This window comes from Xyrauchen texanus, chromosome 45 (assembly GCF_025860055.1).
Source record: "Xyrauchen texanus isolate HMW12.3.18 chromosome 45, RBS_HiC_50CHRs, whole genome shotgun sequence".
Lineage (NCBI taxonomy): Eukaryota > Metazoa > Chordata > Actinopteri > Cypriniformes > Catostomidae > Xyrauchen > Xyrauchen texanus.
In genome coordinates, this window is record NC_068320.1 from 9,602,214 (window position 1) to 9,619,481 (window position 17,268).

The 17,268-nt window shown below is 43.0% G+C and overlaps 1 protein-coding gene across 1 annotated transcript in view; it reads left to right on the forward strand.

Annotated features, from left to right (window-relative positions):
• Positions 1-273: 273 nt before the first annotated feature.
• The window catches only part of LOC127637688 (protein lin-7 homolog A-like), a 62,874-nt gene continuing 45,879 nt past the window's right edge, over positions 274-17,268 (forward strand). Inside the window, exon 1 of the mRNA XM_052118897.1 lies at positions 274-391. Coding sequence (XP_051974857.1) covers positions 352-391 — 40 coding nt within the window. The 5' untranslated portion in view covers positions 274-351. The remainder of the gene's footprint in view (positions 392-17,268) is intronic.

Below are 17,268 nucleotides of genomic sequence, written 5' to 3' on the forward strand. Positions count from 1 at the left end.
TTGGGACTATAATCAAAGTTTGCTTAAGTAGATGTGTTGGGATTTGGCTATTGAAATTTTAACATTTTAATTTAATTCTGCTCAGATGAACGAAATGACGAATAAAGAAAGATTCGTTCATTTTGCTGAACGAGACTCAAAGATTCAAGTCAGTAAAATTATCTGATCTTCCCATCACAACATAATCCCGTTCCCCTCCCAGCCACTCCCATGATCCACACGATTCTCCAATCAGCTCTCACTTACTCTCACTCCCTCTCCAGTGTGTGCGCTGATGCTGCAGCTCCAGTGGACGCACTCTCTCCCTCTCTCTCTCTCTCCCTCTCTCTGATAATAACACTCAGCACAGTCATGGCGACAATGACAGTCCAACCGCTCACCCTGGAGCGAGGTGAGTACTGACAAACGCACACCCCTTCATTTCTCGCAGGAGGAGAGATGGTGGAAGTAACTTTAGGCTTTTTTAATAATTGGACTTGGAAGAAGGGAATATGGTCATTGGGCTGTAGATGTTTTGGTGGATGTTACCTTCTCGTTTCGGCTTGTGTCCGTTTTATGACGATGATAAGAATAGTATCTGCTATTCTCTTTTATTAATCCACATACTTTTGTTTGGACACTATGTACGCAGTTTATCTAATACAACACTTTATAGGCACTAATTCCTTCATGCACTTTGCTGCGACTCAATTCAATGGTTTATTATCCTTAGGCTATACTCCACTTGACAGAAAATTATACAACTTCTGGCATGCAAAACGGGCATTAATATTCAGTTTTAATATACTACATTAAAATAAAATCAAAGCTTTTGTTAATCAACCACAGATGTTATAGCGTACACATGCTGGAATAAAGGAAACATGTCAACGTGACTGAAGTCATGTGGACAGAAGCTTGCCTTTTTTATCGTGTTGCTGATGTTATCATGGCAGCAACCTTGCCGTTGCTTAATTTAACTACACTAGTCAGTGACAGTGCCGAAGGGTCTGAACTGTGAAGACTAGAGAAAAGCGACAGTGAGTGCAACCATATGTGACGGCTGATAGGTCGCTGTTGTACTTTTACATTTAAGCGATTACCCGCGAAAGCAACTAGGAACGGTTATTTAGCGCGCAAAATGACTGCTTGGCTTTGGCAAGTTTCAACCGTCACTCAAGCAAGGTGATGGAGATATTTATAGAGTAATAAGATACCTCTGGCATGTGCACATGGCGCTTGTGTAAACCATTTCGCTGTGTTATAGATTAAAATGAGTGACTGTCCCGAACTGCGTCACATCTACATTACACACATTTTTTTAATGACCGTACGTGACAACAATAGTAAAACAATAAAAAGAAAAATTAACTTGACTCTTTCAGACCTCAATTACCTTCCAGGGACACAAATAAATGGCCATGCTTCATTTCTATTCTAAATGCAGCCATAAATCAATCAATCAAACAATTCAGTTTGTGCCTATGTTTTAATGAATTCCTATGTCCAATACAATTCAAATAATTATACATATGGATTTGTTGTTAGTTATTTCAACAAAACATCAAATAAATTGCAATTGCAAGTTAATGATGAATCATTGTAGATTCTGGCTCTTTTTAAGAAATTAAATTACTTAAAAAAAAAATTGTATAAGAATGTATATTTCCTATTGACACACTAAAGCTGAACATATAAATAACCATATATATATACACACACACACACACAAACAGTACTGTCCAGTACTTAAGATGGTTATTTATATCTTCAGCTTTAGTGTTTCTTTAGAAAATATAAATGTTAGACTCCCAAACATTTATTTTGCAAATAGATTAGAATAGAAGAACAGTAGACGGTGGGCCGAGGGGAGTTCTCTTACGAGAGGTTCTCTCGTATTGCGTAAGCTAGCTTACGCTACGGGAAAGATTCATCTTTTATGAGATATTGAAGCCAAAAAATTATCCTTAATTTTGTATCCATTGTCAACGCAGTGCAGCAACTGCATACCTTGAGCGGGCTAGCTAGTGAGCTCATAGGTTGCTCTGCGGCAACTGCTGCAGCCTATAGACGAACTTGAGTGAACTTGCGTCCAATGACAGGTGCCCGCGCCGTCACTGTATCAAAGCCCGCCAAAATGGGCGTGGCTAGAGTGCATATAAGTGTAAGTTCGTAGGCTGGAACCCTGATTTTCATCTATTCAGCGAAGCTCTTCGCATCTCTGAACTGCAGAAGCCGCGTCGCCGTTCGAGGGGCATCTAGCAAGCTTGGACAGCGCTCGAAGAAGCCGGCCGTCTTCGCCACCTTCAGCCGTCCTGTGAGCTACGCCATCCGGCGACGTATCCTTTTTAGAGCAAGCTAGTTCCTCAGCGAACTTCACAAAAAGAGCAACGAGCGTCTTTTTAAAGATGCCTCACACCACCTGCGCCTCATGCTGCGCCCCTCTCAGCGCGGGAGACCGCCACCTCATATGCGCTCTCTGCCTGGGACTGGAACATGCAGAGCTCGCCCTCGCTGACGGCGGATGCGATCTCTGCGAGGAGCTTCCGATGTCGACCCTGCGGGCTCGACTCGAAGCACTCAAAACCGAAGCCGCCGCGCCGCCTTCGTTCGCCAGCGCAGAAAGAAGCGCCGCTCCCAAAGGCTGCCGGAACCGGTGTTAGAAGCGGCTACCTCGCCGGAGCCTCTCCCTCGAGCCTCGCTTTCACCCTCCCCGCCCCCCCGGGACGCGCAGTTGCCGCCGAGCGGCCGCACTGCTGCCATCTCGGATGACGAGGCGGAGGAAAAGGGCTGCTGTTCCATCATGGCTTCGGACAGCGAGGAGTGGTCAGGCTCCCAAGCCTCCTCCTCGGCCCAGGAATCCAGCAGGACCCGCGCCGGAGTCGAGGAAGAACTAACGCGCCTCCTCACACAGGTCGTCGACCGCCTCGGGCTCGAGTGGTCACCGCCCTCTGAGCAAGCTCCCAACAGACTCGACGGCTGCTTTCTTCAGAGAGGGGCCGAGAGGGGCTACTCTTCCATCCCCCCGGTCGAGGATTCGTTAGCAGCACACCTTTGCCCGCCCTCCACGAGATGGCGGTCTAAGCCAGTGCTCCCGTCTAAGGCCTGCAGAACTACTTCCGCCTGTGTTGGCCGCGCCTATGCCGCCGCCGGCCAAGCCGCATCTGCTCTGCATTCCATGGCCGTTTTACAGATCCTCCAAGCGGACCTTCTTCGAGAGTGGGATGAGAAAGGCAGGCACCCAGAGGCTGTTTCAGATCTAAGGAGCGCGATGGATCTCGCCCTTCGCACCACCAAAGCTGCAGCTCAAGCCCTAGGAAAGTGCATGGCCACGCATTCTGTTCAGCTCGCTGTGTGCGGCAATCAGGGCGACTTGGCCATTCACCCTCTAGCGTTACGCTTCAAAGCGTGGAAAGCTATCCCAGGGATATCCAAATGGGTGTTAAGCACAATAAAACAGGGCTATTTGCTACAGTTCGATCGCCGCCCTCCCGCTTCAGAGCTGGCTCGAAACTACTGTGAACACGGAAGCAGCCTGCATGCTTCGTTCAGAAATAGCAAACCTTCTGTGCAAAAGGGCCATAGAGAGAGTGCCACCTTCTCTGAGCGAGTCGGGGTTTTACAGCCGTTATTTTCTTGTCCCCAAGAAAGACGGCGGCCTCAGACCAATATTAGATCTCAGGGTTTTGAACAAGGTGCTCGCAAAAAGACAGTTCAAAATGCTTACAATCAGGAAACTCCTCGTGCATGTGCACCAGGGGGACTGGTTTATTTCTCTCGATCTGGAAGATGCCTACTTTCAGATTCAGATAAATCCCCGTAACAGGCCATTCTTGAGATTCAGCCTGACGGCCAGGTTTATCAATACACCGTCCTTCTGTTCGGCCTGTCTTTAGCACCCCGTACTTTCACGAAGTGCATGGATGCGGCGCTCGCACCCCTGCGGAGTCAGGGCTTGCGAATTCTGAACTATTTGGACGATTGGCTGATTTTGGCACAGTCACATACGGAGCTTCTGTCTCACATGACAGTTCTCCTCAGTCATCTGAACAGTTTGGGTCTTGCAGTCAATTGGACCAAGAGCTCACTACAGCCCAGTCAGGCAATTTCCTTCCTTGGAATAGAACTAGACTCCATGGCGATGACGGCTCACTTATCTACACAGCGCGCGCACCGTGTTCAGCGACTAGCCGCGTCCTTTCAGATGAACAGCCTCACGCCTCTGAAAAAATTTCAGAGAATGCTAGGTTACATGGCCTCAGCCGCAGCAGTACTTCAGCTGGGTTTACTGTGCATGCGCCCGCTTCAGCATAGGCTGAACACCCGCGCGTCTCGACGGGCTTGGGCCACGGGCCGCCAGCCGATCAGAGTGACTCAGACCTGTATCTCAGCTCTGCAGCCCTGGGCAGTGGCCGAATGGTATCAGCGGGGAGTGACGATGGGAGCTGTATCTCGCCGACAAGTCATCTCGACAGACGCGTCCAACACGGGTTGGGGCGCGGTCTGCGAGGGCTCTCTGGTTTTTGGCCTATGGTCAGTTCAGGAAAAGCTCCTTCACATAAATTGTCTGGAAATGATAGCGGTCGAGTACGCGCTCGTGCGCTTCCTCCCGGTCATTCAGGGTCACCACGTCCTGGTCCGTTCGGACAACAGATCTGTGGTATCCTATCTACACCGTCAGGGCGGTGTCAGATCCAGGAACCTCTTCCATCTGACAAAACGCATACTGAGTTGGTCCCAGGGCCACCTGCGCTCGCTGAGGGCAACGCACGTGCCAGGCCACCTGAACGATGGCCCAGACAGATTGTCCAGAGACAATATTTCCCCAGGGGAATGGTCCCTGCACGCTCAAACAGTCCAGAAGTTATGGAGCATATTCGGCAGAGCAGAGATAGACCTCTTTGCGTCAGAAGAGAACTCTCACTGCCCAGTATTTTTCTCGAAAAGTGAGGACGCGCTGGCCCAGGACTGGCCCAACCGCCCGCTTTACGCCTTCCCTCCCGTCTCGCTATTGCCACAGGTAATGCAGAGGATCAGGGAAATGCGTCACTCGGTGCTCCTCATAGCCCCGCGCTGGGAGAATCAGACATGGTTCCCGGAGCTTACGCAGCTGTCACTGACAGCCCCGTGGCCCATTCCAGTGAGAGCAGATCTCCTCTCTCAAGCTCGCGGCACGATCTGGCATCCCCACCCAGAGCGATCAATGACTACGCGTCGCTTTGCCAGAAGGAGTAATAAACACTATCGTACACGCTAGAGCCCCTTCCACGAGAAGACTCTATGCGTCCAAATGGTCTGTGTTTTCAAAATGGTGCACCGACAGAGACCTGGACCCACGGACATGTGGGGTGTCGTCGCTGCTCGTGTTTTTACAAGAGCTGCTGGATAAGGGCAGATCCCCATCCACGCTCAAAGTGTACGTGGCGGCCATTGCGGCGTTCGCTGAACCCCTGCACGGCCAGTCACTGGGAAAAAAACGAGCTGGTCATCCGCTTCCTCAGGGGAGCTAGAAGGATGAACCCCCCGCACCCCCCATCGGTTCCTATCTGGGATCTTTCCGTAGTTCTCGAAGCTATGAAAGCCCCCCCTTTCGAACCGCTTCAATCCGTGGATTTGAAATACCTTTCACTCAAAACCGTTTTTCTGACTGCCCTGTCATCAGTTAAACGTGTGGGAGACCTTCACGCGCTGTCTGTCAGCGCTGCGTGTCTTGAGTTTGGACCAAGTGACTCCAAGGTCATTTTAAAGCCTAGACACGGCTATGTCCCCAAGGTGATCGGTACTCCTTTCAGAGGACAAATCATTTCCCTATCGGCGCTGCCAGCATCCGAAAGCGAATGCGACGCCAATCTCCTTTGCCCAGTCAGAGCACTGAGATTGTATACTGCGCGCTCCGCCTCTTTCAGACGCTCTGAGCAGCTTCGGCGGTTTCGCCGCCTCGAAACAGACACTGTCTAGATGGATAGTGGACGCTATTGCTGCCGCGTACGCGTCAAAAGACCTACCATGCCCGTTAGGCATTAGGGCTCACTCCACTAGAGGCATGGCCTCCTCGTGGGCATGGTCCAGCGGGATTTCCATTCACGACATATGTGTGGCAGCGGGCTGGGCTTCCCCCTCCACCTTTGTCAGATTTTACAATCTGGAAGTGCCCGCCCTGCAGGCAAAACTACTAGCGGTTTAATACGCTACAGCTCCCCTGGTGAGCTGCACTGTTGGGACACATTCCACACAGACCGGCATCGCCGCTCTGTCTTTTCCTTCCCACTATGTGCTTATGTATTACACACACACTGGCCCGCACTCTTGCCGGCCAAATATTATTCCCCCACTCACAAGGGCTCCCCCGGGTCCCCCCATCCCCGGGGCTCATGCAGTGGATGCTTGGCGCGCACGGCGTTGACAATGGGTTCCCGTAGCGTAAGCTAGCTTACGCAATACGAGAGAACCTCTCGTAAGAGAACGAATCGGTTACCTTACGTAACCTCGGTTCTCTCTAGAAGAGGGAACGAGTATTCCGTAGCCGTCCGTTCTCGCGCCACGAGCGATTTTCGCTTCATTCAATGAAAACCAGGGTTCCAGCCTACAAACTTACGCTTATATGCACTCTAGCCACGCCCATTTTGGCGGGCTTTGATACAGTGACGGCGCGGGCGCCTGTCATTGGACGCAAGTTCACTCAAGTTCGTCTATAGGCTGCAGCAGTTGCCGCAGAGCAACCTATGAGCTCGCTAGCTAGCCCGCTCAAGGTATGCAGATGCTGCACTGCGTTGACAATGGATACAAAATTAAGGATAATTTTTTGGCTTCAATATCTCAGAAAAGATGAATCTTTCCCGTAGCGTAAGCTAGCTTACGCAATACTCGTTCCCTCTTCTAGAGAGAACCGAGGTTACGTAAGGTAACCGATTCGATTTCGTGTTTTCAGACGATCTCTGGGGATGGATTACCCAGTTTTTTATATATAACCACTACAATTCTCAACAAAGCAAATAAAAATGGTTGCCACTCACATACTTTGCACATTACTATAATATTGGTAACTTTCTCCAGGTTATTTTCCCGGCGAATAGAGCAGGCGGCTATGTGTGGGGTCCGACATGCATGACGTATTTGTTGCCTTCATCCAATAGCGTGCGTGGGAAAGTGTCGGTGTTGGTGACGCGTTTGTCAACACACTGCCCGCTGATATGAAGTTGCTGTCTGTGCACATCTTTTCGAGAAGTGCTTTTAGCTCAGGAAAGATTGAACTTGTTAACTCATTTTGCCCACTTATGCTACATATTCAGTTTGACACAAAATGTGAATGTAGAGGTAACGTTATGCATTTTCACCGTTTTTATTTTATGTAACCATCTTTTGTCATACGATGTCCTGTCATTTCGTTGTAATCTTTAATAAATATACCGTTCTGATTTCACACATTTGATCCATGGTATTGCTTGGAAACACAACATTATAAAAACCATAGGATACAACGTTAAAATAGCCTAAATATAAAGTTATGAAACTTCACTTTGCCCTCAGCCAAAACGATTTGCCAAGGAACAAATTATAGATTGAGACCAAAGATCCGTTAGATATACACAAGACGAATTATATCTCATGTTTAACCACTAGACATCAGATGCAGCGGCAAACGTCAGAAGCACTAGCCGAGGTAAGGCTGTTCCAGGTGGGGTACATGAGCGCTGAGCTCCTGGATCTCTCACTCCGAAAACGTCAGATCAAAATTTTAAATAGGCTCTATCTTTATGAATAAACCATAGATTTGAGCTTTAGACAACTACATTGTCGACTGAAAAACTATTAAAACTACATTTCATGACACAATAACAGTAGTATTTTGAAATTTCGAATTATTTACTAATTATCTAATGGCCAAATACAACCAGAAACAAATGTTCAGTCTTGCTTGTGAAAGGTAATTCCTCGAGACCCGTTTTCAATTGTGTGGCGATTTGTACAGCCCCAAGCAGCAAACGAAACACATTTTTCTCAATTCCCGCTATGAAAGTTATGGGAAAGTTGCCCTCCGCTATGTGGCGGCACCTTTGACGTACGCTCCAGCGGGCAATTGGGCATCTATGTATTTATTAGGTCTATGATAAAAACGAGCCAGACAATACTCTTTTTTTTTTCCGCACATTTTTACTGTGGAAGAAATAGCAAAAACATGAAGTGCTGCATGCATATATGTGAGGGAAAAGGACCCACCATTCCCTTCACAGACATAAGTTGGGAGAAATTTATTAAATCGGTGTTTCTGTGGAAAGACCTTGAATGCAGAGAAAGTATTATAGCAGAAGAGGCAGTACAGGCATACAAGTTACAAAGCCAGGAACCTACAAACCAGTTAGTCAAACCAGCTAACATTGGCTACCACAGGGAGTGCTACAGCCATTTCACAAATATCACGAAGATAGAACAAGCACAAAAGAGAAGAGAGAAGGCAGTATTAGTTGAAGAAACTGCAAATGAAGGTTGGTATTATATTGTATAGACAGGAGGTGCAGTTTAAGACATTCGGTACAGTGTAGACAGTAGTATACATTTAAGAAAGTACTATGTTTTACAGTAATATAAATTACATAAATGTGCATAATAGAAATGGATATGCAGTATGAAAAAACACATACAGTTACTGCTACTACACTGCACATAACAGTATAATAGTACAAATAATACAGTTATATACAGTGTATTAACCGTAATATAATAAAAACATCCTGCAAAAATGTACCCTTCCAATTATGTCATTATTAACATCAACAAGGCCAGACACCTGAACACTGTGAAACTGGTTTATTAACCATGTTAAGGGAACAGATGAAACCAATATATGGAGCATGAGTTTTCCCCTGCTGAAAGTTACAAACAATTTTTCTTTAATCAGTGATGTGGGGAAGGGTGCAGAACCTCAATCTATTGTTTTGCACTTTTTTTAGTGGTAGAGGCAGAGGATGGTGAGGCAACTCCAGTAAAAACACGGGCTCTGAGGTCTAATGCCCGTGATCTCTTCACGTCCAAGCAGGCCCCACACCTGCTTCCAGTACAATGCATTATTTGCAAACATGAGAAGTACAAGGTTCAGACACACAGCAGGAAAAGGTTAAAAGAAAAAGTAACAGTGTGAATGTTATGTCAGATGTAACTGATAATTAAATATGTCTTAACCATCAAGAGGTTCATGTTTACCTTGAGTTTTTGGAGAACGTTTGCAAAACAGTCGGAGGTAATTATCCGTGGACATACAGTGGAGCTGTAGCCTATGTGAGATGGACGAAGTGTTACCGTTAGAATTAAGTATTTAAACTTTACACCAAATCAAATATGTAATCGCATGATGCTAACTACTGCTATTTAGCCAGCTGAAACTACCCTACATAAAACGACACTAACGAGACGCTTACATACGTTTGAACAACACAGTGTACAAAACAAACATTTTTTATAGATATCATATTCTAATTAAATGAATACTTACAATCACAAAAACAATGTCCTTGGCGATAGTCAATGTGCTGCCGCCGCAGATGCTGCTCGTATCTGACAGCTGAATTTTCCGTGTAACAGCTGTTCTAAATAAGCTACATCTGATTGGTTAATAATAATCATATGTCAGTATCTTGCCACGCTATTGGCTCGACTGATATAGTAGGCAACCGTGTTTGCCTGCATATTTACGGTCGTGCATTATGATTTCGGGGGAAAATGTGCAATAAATGGGAGTGGCAACACTTTTCATATCGTTGAGAATAAAACAACCGTCCCAACTTTACAAATTCACGTTCTCCCTCCATGGGGATCATCCATTTCGAAAAGTAAAGCAGATACAGGCCCTCTGCCCACCGTCTACAGGGAGCCCTGCAACAGATGGCATGGCCCCCACAGAGCCCTCCACTGAACATTATGTAAGTCTGAGATTACATAAAGAGACAGAATCAACTGAGACAACCTAAATAGATAGAAGAAATGTGGTGAACTCTCCAAGACCTTTGGAACATCCAATCTGCCAACAGCTAAGAAAAACTGTGTCCAGGTGCCCCTAGAATTGGTGCTGTTTTGAAGGCAAAGGTGGCCAAACCAAATATTGATTTAGCTTTTTTATGGTTTACTGGGCTTTGTATGATGTTATTTGATAAATGAAAACTATTCATGGCATTATTTTTGAAGACATCCACACTATGCAACCTAAAAGTGCCTAAAACTTTTGCACAGTACTATATATATATATATATATATATATATATATATATATATATATATATATATATATATATATACACTCACCTAAAGGATTATTAGGAACACCTGTTCAATTTCTCATTAATGCAATTATCTAATCAACCAATCACATGGCAGTTGCTTCAATGCATTTAGGGGTGTGGTCCTGGTCAAGACAATCTCCTGAACTCCAAACTGAATGTCAGAATGGGAAAGAAAGGTGATTTAAGCAATTTTGAGCGTGGCATGGTTGTTGGTGCCAGACGGGCCGGTCTGAGTATTTCACAATCTGCTCAGTTACTGGGATTTTCACGCACAACCATTTCTAGGGTTTACAAAGAATGGTGTGAAAAGGAAAAACATCCAGTATGCGGCAGTCCTGTGGGCTGAAAATGCCTTGTTGATGCTAGAGGTCAGAGGAGAATGGGACGACTGATTCAAGCTGATAGAAGAGCAACTTTGCCTGAAATAACCACTCGTTACAACCGAGGTATGCAGCAAAGCATTTGTGAAGCCACAACACGCACAACCTTGAGGCGGATGGGCTACAACAGCAGAAGACCCCACCGGGTACCACTCATCTCCACTACAAATAGGAAAAAGAGGCTACAATTTGCAAGAGCTCACCAAAATTGGACAGTTGAAGACTGGAAAAATGTTGCCTGGTCTGATGAGTCTCGATTTCTGTTGAGACATTCAGATGGTAGAGTCAGAATTTGGTGTAAACAGAATGAGAACATGGCTCCATCATGCCTTGTTACCACTGTGCAGGCTGGTGGTGGTGGTGTAATGGTGTGGGGGATGTTTTCTTGGCACACTTTAGGCCCCTTAGTGCTAATTGGGCATCGTTTAAATGCCACGGCCTACCTGAGCATTGTTTCTGACCATGTCCATCCCTTTATGGCCACCATGTACCCATCCTCTGATGGCTACTTCCAGCAGGAAAAGCTTGAATCATTTCAAATTGGTTTCTTGAACATGACAATGAGTTCACTGTACTAAAATGGCCCCCACAGTCACCAGATCTCAACCCAATAGAGCATCTTTGGGATGTGGTGGAACGGGAGCTTCGTGCCCTGGATGTGCATCCCACAAATCTCCATCAACTGCAAGATGCTATCCTATCAATATGGGCCAACATTTCTAAAGAATGCTTTCATCACCTTGTTGAATCAAGGCCACGTAGAATTAAGGCAGTTCTGAAGGCAAAAGGGGGTCAAACACAGTATTAGTATGGTGTTCCTAATAATCCTTTAGGTGAGTGTATATATATATATATTTAAATTATGAATATATTAAAATAATACTTTGACATTTGTGTTTATATATGTTTATAAATGTGTTTATTTATATAATACTATGAGTACTATGAGTTTATATATATATATAAACAGTATTCATGCTACTTTCACATAAATCCAAATACATTTGAAAATGGCCTTTTCGTTTTCAAAACACTTTCCAACCACACTGGTGTTTTCAAGCATTTTCCAAAAGTTGCTTGTTCACACTAAAACGTATGAAAACGTTTAAATCCCCTTACTGCGCATTCGAAAAATCGCTGTTCCATGTACGGGCTGATACGCAATTGTCCTCGTGTTTCGTCGCCGGACAGCAATTCCGAGTAAACTTTGCGTCACCTATGAAGGAATGCGTTGTGAAGGTTGTACAAAGTAACATTTATCTTTATTAACGCTCTCATGAATAACAGGCACGATAATGCTGCTACAATATGGGCCGCCATCTTGATTATTTTGGGTTGAGATCCATTCAACACAAAATAACATGACTGCAACACATGATAACAAATACATCATTGTTTTCAGATATCTCCGTCTTCCCTGTCCTCGCTACAACGTGAAGAGGGCACTTTCAAATTCGTCCACTTGAGAGAGCATTTTCGAAAAACTCAAAGCCGTCTCAGTGTGTATGGAAGGCCAAAAACGTAAAACAATAGATGCGTTTTCAAACAAAAACTTACAAGTGTGGACGTGGCCTAAGTTATCATTATATATCAATTATACTAAGGAGAAAATGAATGGGATTTTTACTTCCCGAACCCGACTGTTTTTCTATTATAATCAATGAGGCTTTCAAATTTGTGCATATAGATATATTTGTTTATTATAATTGGAGCGTCTCTCAAGTGAGTGGGTCAAAATTGTTTGATTAATTTCAAGAAAGTGTTGGCTCAACTTACAGCTTGCAAGTCAAAAGTGGCAGCTCTATTCAAATGAACAAAGGACAATGCGATTTATCATGCATAAAGGATAAGATACAGTTAATCTGGCTATCAAATGGGTTAACATGACCAATTTTAATTATACTATTATTAACATGCAATGAAAACCTTGGATGAAAATATCATCACCACAAACATTTTAGACTTGGTTTGCAAAGCATACATGAGAAATTGCAAAGGGCCCTAGTAGTTGCTATCCATTTATGTTATTTACACAGGATAGCAGGATAGTTATTTAGACCTGTTAACAATTACATGTAGCAGAAACCGATTTATTTGGGTGAAATGAACACTGCCAGAAAGCAAAAGGAATGTTTTTTCTTAATGAAAGCACATTTAAAGATACAGCTTTGTGATATAAGAAAGCCACAGGCCACAAATTACATATAACTTATATTTAATATTTACTCTGAATTGCTATCCACCAACGTAGCACGAGGACAATTGCAGTTCAGAACATACAGGGAAATGACACAGGGTGTCAGAGCATTTAAAAAACGAAAACGCCATTTTCAAATTTATCTGGATTACTGTGGATGTTGCTTTACTCTCTTGAATAATAATACTTTACAATTATACTTTGATAACAGAGAAAACAACCTGCTTTCACCTTCTTTTGGGTGCAGCTGGTTATGTGGAAGTTATGATTTTCCTGCTATTGTGTGTAAAAACAGATGTTCAAATAGCTTGCTGTGTGGGTATTCAGCATGTAATCCATTATGTATGAAGACTGATAATGGTCACTGGTGTAGTATGAAACTGCTCATGTAATCATTTAACAATTAGCCATTTTAAATCCCATACTGATCAACAGCTTTTCTTAATATCTGTCTATGTTGGTTGCGGGCGGGCCTGTTGAACTTTTGAGATGGATTATTGACCTGACTTACATAATTCTACTTCAATTTGAAGTATGTCATATTGATTTTGTTGTAAAGAATTCTTGTATTCAAAATTAAAAGATTTGCCTCAGAATACTTTGCTATATTATACATGAAGTGTTCCGCCTTTCTTTGACATGCAATCTGATTAAATTTCTTTGGGTACATTCCCAGATGCAATTGCCAGTCACACTCATAGGATAGTTATACAACAGTTATATTAAATAAAACAGCAGTGATGATGTCTGTCCTGTAGGCAAAAGTTTACAAAATGCAAACATTCTCTGTCCACTTAAGTATGTCCGTGTAAAGATGTAAGACCAGTGACTAGCCTCAAGGAGCCATATCGAAGACATTTATTTTCTGACAGGAACTGTCTGTGTTGCCAGTAAGTGCATAAACAACAAAAGACAGGCTTCACAAGGAAAGACAGTATCAATCAAATATCAAGGTACAAAAGATCTGAGAGGTTTGTCCGTACAGCACTTGCATAATTCTCCGTCATTAGACTGTGGGGTGTTTATGTGCCCTCTGCTGTTTCAGGAATATCACAGTTGGGCCAATTACTGCTAATTCATGTGGTTTGATAAAGTGGATATGGCTTTGTGTCTGTGCAAACACCTGCTGTTTTGGAAAGCCTGCTATCTGGAGACGGGAATTTTATTCAGGCTTGTCTGACCCTTAAAGGATGAATTTGGAGAGAGAAGCGGATGGCTAGCACTCTCTCAGGCTATTCATTTTGGCATGTAAAATGTAGAAGACTGTGCACTCCTCAGTAAAATTGTTCAATTACAAATGTGTGAAACGTTCTCCATAATAAGTGTCTTGGCTAAGTTGTCATTCTTTAGAACATGGAGCTTTTTATTCTGTTTATTTACTAAGGTTGTTCATATATAACAGAACACCCTAAAATTTTAATTTAATGATAATGGAAAAAGCATAAAGTTGAGGTGTGTAATTTCTGTGTCGGTAGCTTTACCATGCAGAATTGCAAAAATTATCACTATTTTCTAAATTTCAAACGAACAAACAGCCCTTGACCTAAACTCACACCATTGGTTGATGCTCAGACAAACAGCGATTTTTGATAGGGCCACAGAACCACAGTGTTTACACTTTTGGGGAAATAATAGTTGACACTAAAAATTGGCCCAATTTTTTTATATTTATTAAAACTTTCTCTGCTTCAGAAACAACTGTCCTTTTCATCTGCATTACGGAAGTAAAATGGGTTGTGAAAACCATGTTGAGTGGCTGGTTGGCTTTAAATCAGCCTTCAGGCTATATTCACATTAATCCAGGTACATTTGAAAATGGCGTATTCATTTTCAAAACACTCTTCGTCAACACTGCCATTTTCAAACGTTTTCCAATATTTTCTCATCTACACTGAAACCTATGAAAAGTATTAAGTCTTCTTACTGCGCATATGAAAAATCGCTGTTCCATTTATGGTCTGAAACGCAATTGTCCTTGTGTTCAGTCACCGTACAGTAATTCCGAGTAAACTTCCCGTCACCTTCGATGGAATACAATGTAAAGGTTGTACAAAGTAACATTTATCTTTAACTATCAAATTGGACAGCAGGCACAACAATGCCACTACAACATGGGCCACCATCTTGATTGTTTTGGGTTGAATGTATCAAATGACCGCATTACATGACACAAAATGCATAATTGTTTTCAGATATCTCCATTTTCCCTGTCCACACTGCAATGCGAAAATGGCATTTTCTTGTATAGAAAATGGCATATTTGTAGGATATTCTTTCTTCAAATCTCAGAATTCCAAGCATTAAAGGTGTTATTGCCCAATGCTTGAAATATTAGCAATGATTATTAAATAATGGAGAAATGTTGACTCATTTAATGGATTTCATTTACTTTTCCAAGTAGGAAGTTATAAATTCAGACTTTCCAAGTTGAATGAACACAGCATTGTCCCTACCTTAGAATTGACCAATTAGGGACTCGACTCGCAGTTTTGTATGCAAATTGTATCACACCACATATTGAGCCAATCGTATAAAAGCAGGGACATAACTAATTTGCAAGAAAATACAGTAGCGTAATTTATGGAATTTAATTGTGGTCTTTTCCACAATCTTGTCACAAAGATTGATGTCCTTGTTATTAAATCCTGTCTAATGAAGGGAAACTCTAGAGATCTTGTCACTGCTGTAGACATGCTGACAAAATAGCATTTTTAGAGCACATTGGAATTTCACTGTATTTTAACTTTTGCAAAGAGTTGTTCCTACAACTTTTTGGAATTACACTGAGCATTTCACTGTTACCAGGGTTAATTTTTAGGCCCTGTTTCCACCTGGTATTAAGGGTGTGTTCACACTTGGCAGGTTTGTTTCGATTGAAACGAACTCTGGTGCGATTGCTCTGTTAGTGCGGTTCATTTGAACAAGTGTGAACGCTGTAACACGAACCTTGGTGTGCATCAAATAAACCCGAGACCGCCTGAAAAGTGGGTCTCGGTCCAATTCCAAACGATCTCTGGTGTGGTTCGATTGATATATAAACGCAACATGGACCAAAGACACCTAAACAGACCAAAAACAGGAAGTAATTTGCCTAATACTGACCTCAAGCATACCTGGTTCTCATCATAGGAGCTATATTTCCCATTATAGTTTGTTATGCCGTCCGCCATCCTTGCAGCATATCTTTGTTTGTGTGTGCAATGGAGGAATTCCTGGTGCTGTTTTGACTCCCTTTACACATTTTATTAGCTCTTCGTTTGTTCTCAGCTGGTAAAAAGACCACCATATATAAATATAACTAGTGCATTTCGCCCAGCTGCCAGCATTGGATGATTGGCAAGTTCCGTCAAAAAAGATACGTCATAAAAGCTGTCCAATCAGGTTGTGACTTTTCCCTGATGCCTTTGGTTTTGTATCGTTAGGTTCGGTGTTAAAAATGCCAGTGTGAACGCTAAGCAAACCAGGACTAAATGTATAATTTTCTTTTTTGCTCCGGACCAAGAGGACCAAGAGAACCGAACTACAAGTGTGAACACACCCTAAGATGGAAATGCACCCTTAGGCAAGCATCACTGTATATTTTCATAGGAAAGGAATTTCCAAAAAAAACTTGTAAGCATTAAGTTACATTTTGGTGTGGAACTTATCCTGTACTGTTTGTGCTACAGATGTGAATGAAATCAGTGAGGAGAGATTAACTTTTCTAAAGTGACTGGCCTTTTGATTTTTGCCTGAGAGACAATAAAACAGGTGAAAAAAATCCCCTAGATTTACTTGAAAGAGGGACACGAGCCATATCTAGAAAATGTCAAGTCAAGTTGGAAAAAACTACCTCTCTTTATTTGAATTAAGAGGCTTAATTGAATTTATTTGATTGCTATAATAACCATTCCCAAATTGCATTTTGGTAAGCATTGGCAATGTAGCTCACCTCAATTGTAATGACGCATCTTGAGAACAAAGTTTTTAAAACGGACAGGGTGGAGGGTGTGTTGGCCCCACCCTCCACCCTGTCACAATATATGAATAGCATTGAATAGGATTATAAAACGGAATTGCATTTGGTACATTTACTGGAAAAGGTAAGCTGGTCATTTTACTGAGATTTAACAGGTTTTGTGTGAAAGTGGGTAGTAGTACCATCACTCTTCACTCAAAAGAGAGAAAATTCCCTCTCAAAAATATTTTGAGAACTAGCAGACAGCACACACATTTTGAAGTACTTTGTTGGCAGATGGCCATAGCAAACTTGGTATCAAACTAAATTTCACGAGTTCACTGGTTCAAATAGACTTGGGGCACGAACACAAGACTGGGCTTGAGCTATCAGGCTATATAGCAGTAGCATCTATGGCATCTTGTCAATTACTCTTTGTCCCTTACATATTCTTGCTAAAATTTACAATGTATGTGCATTGCTGTCAACAAATAGTTTTTTTCT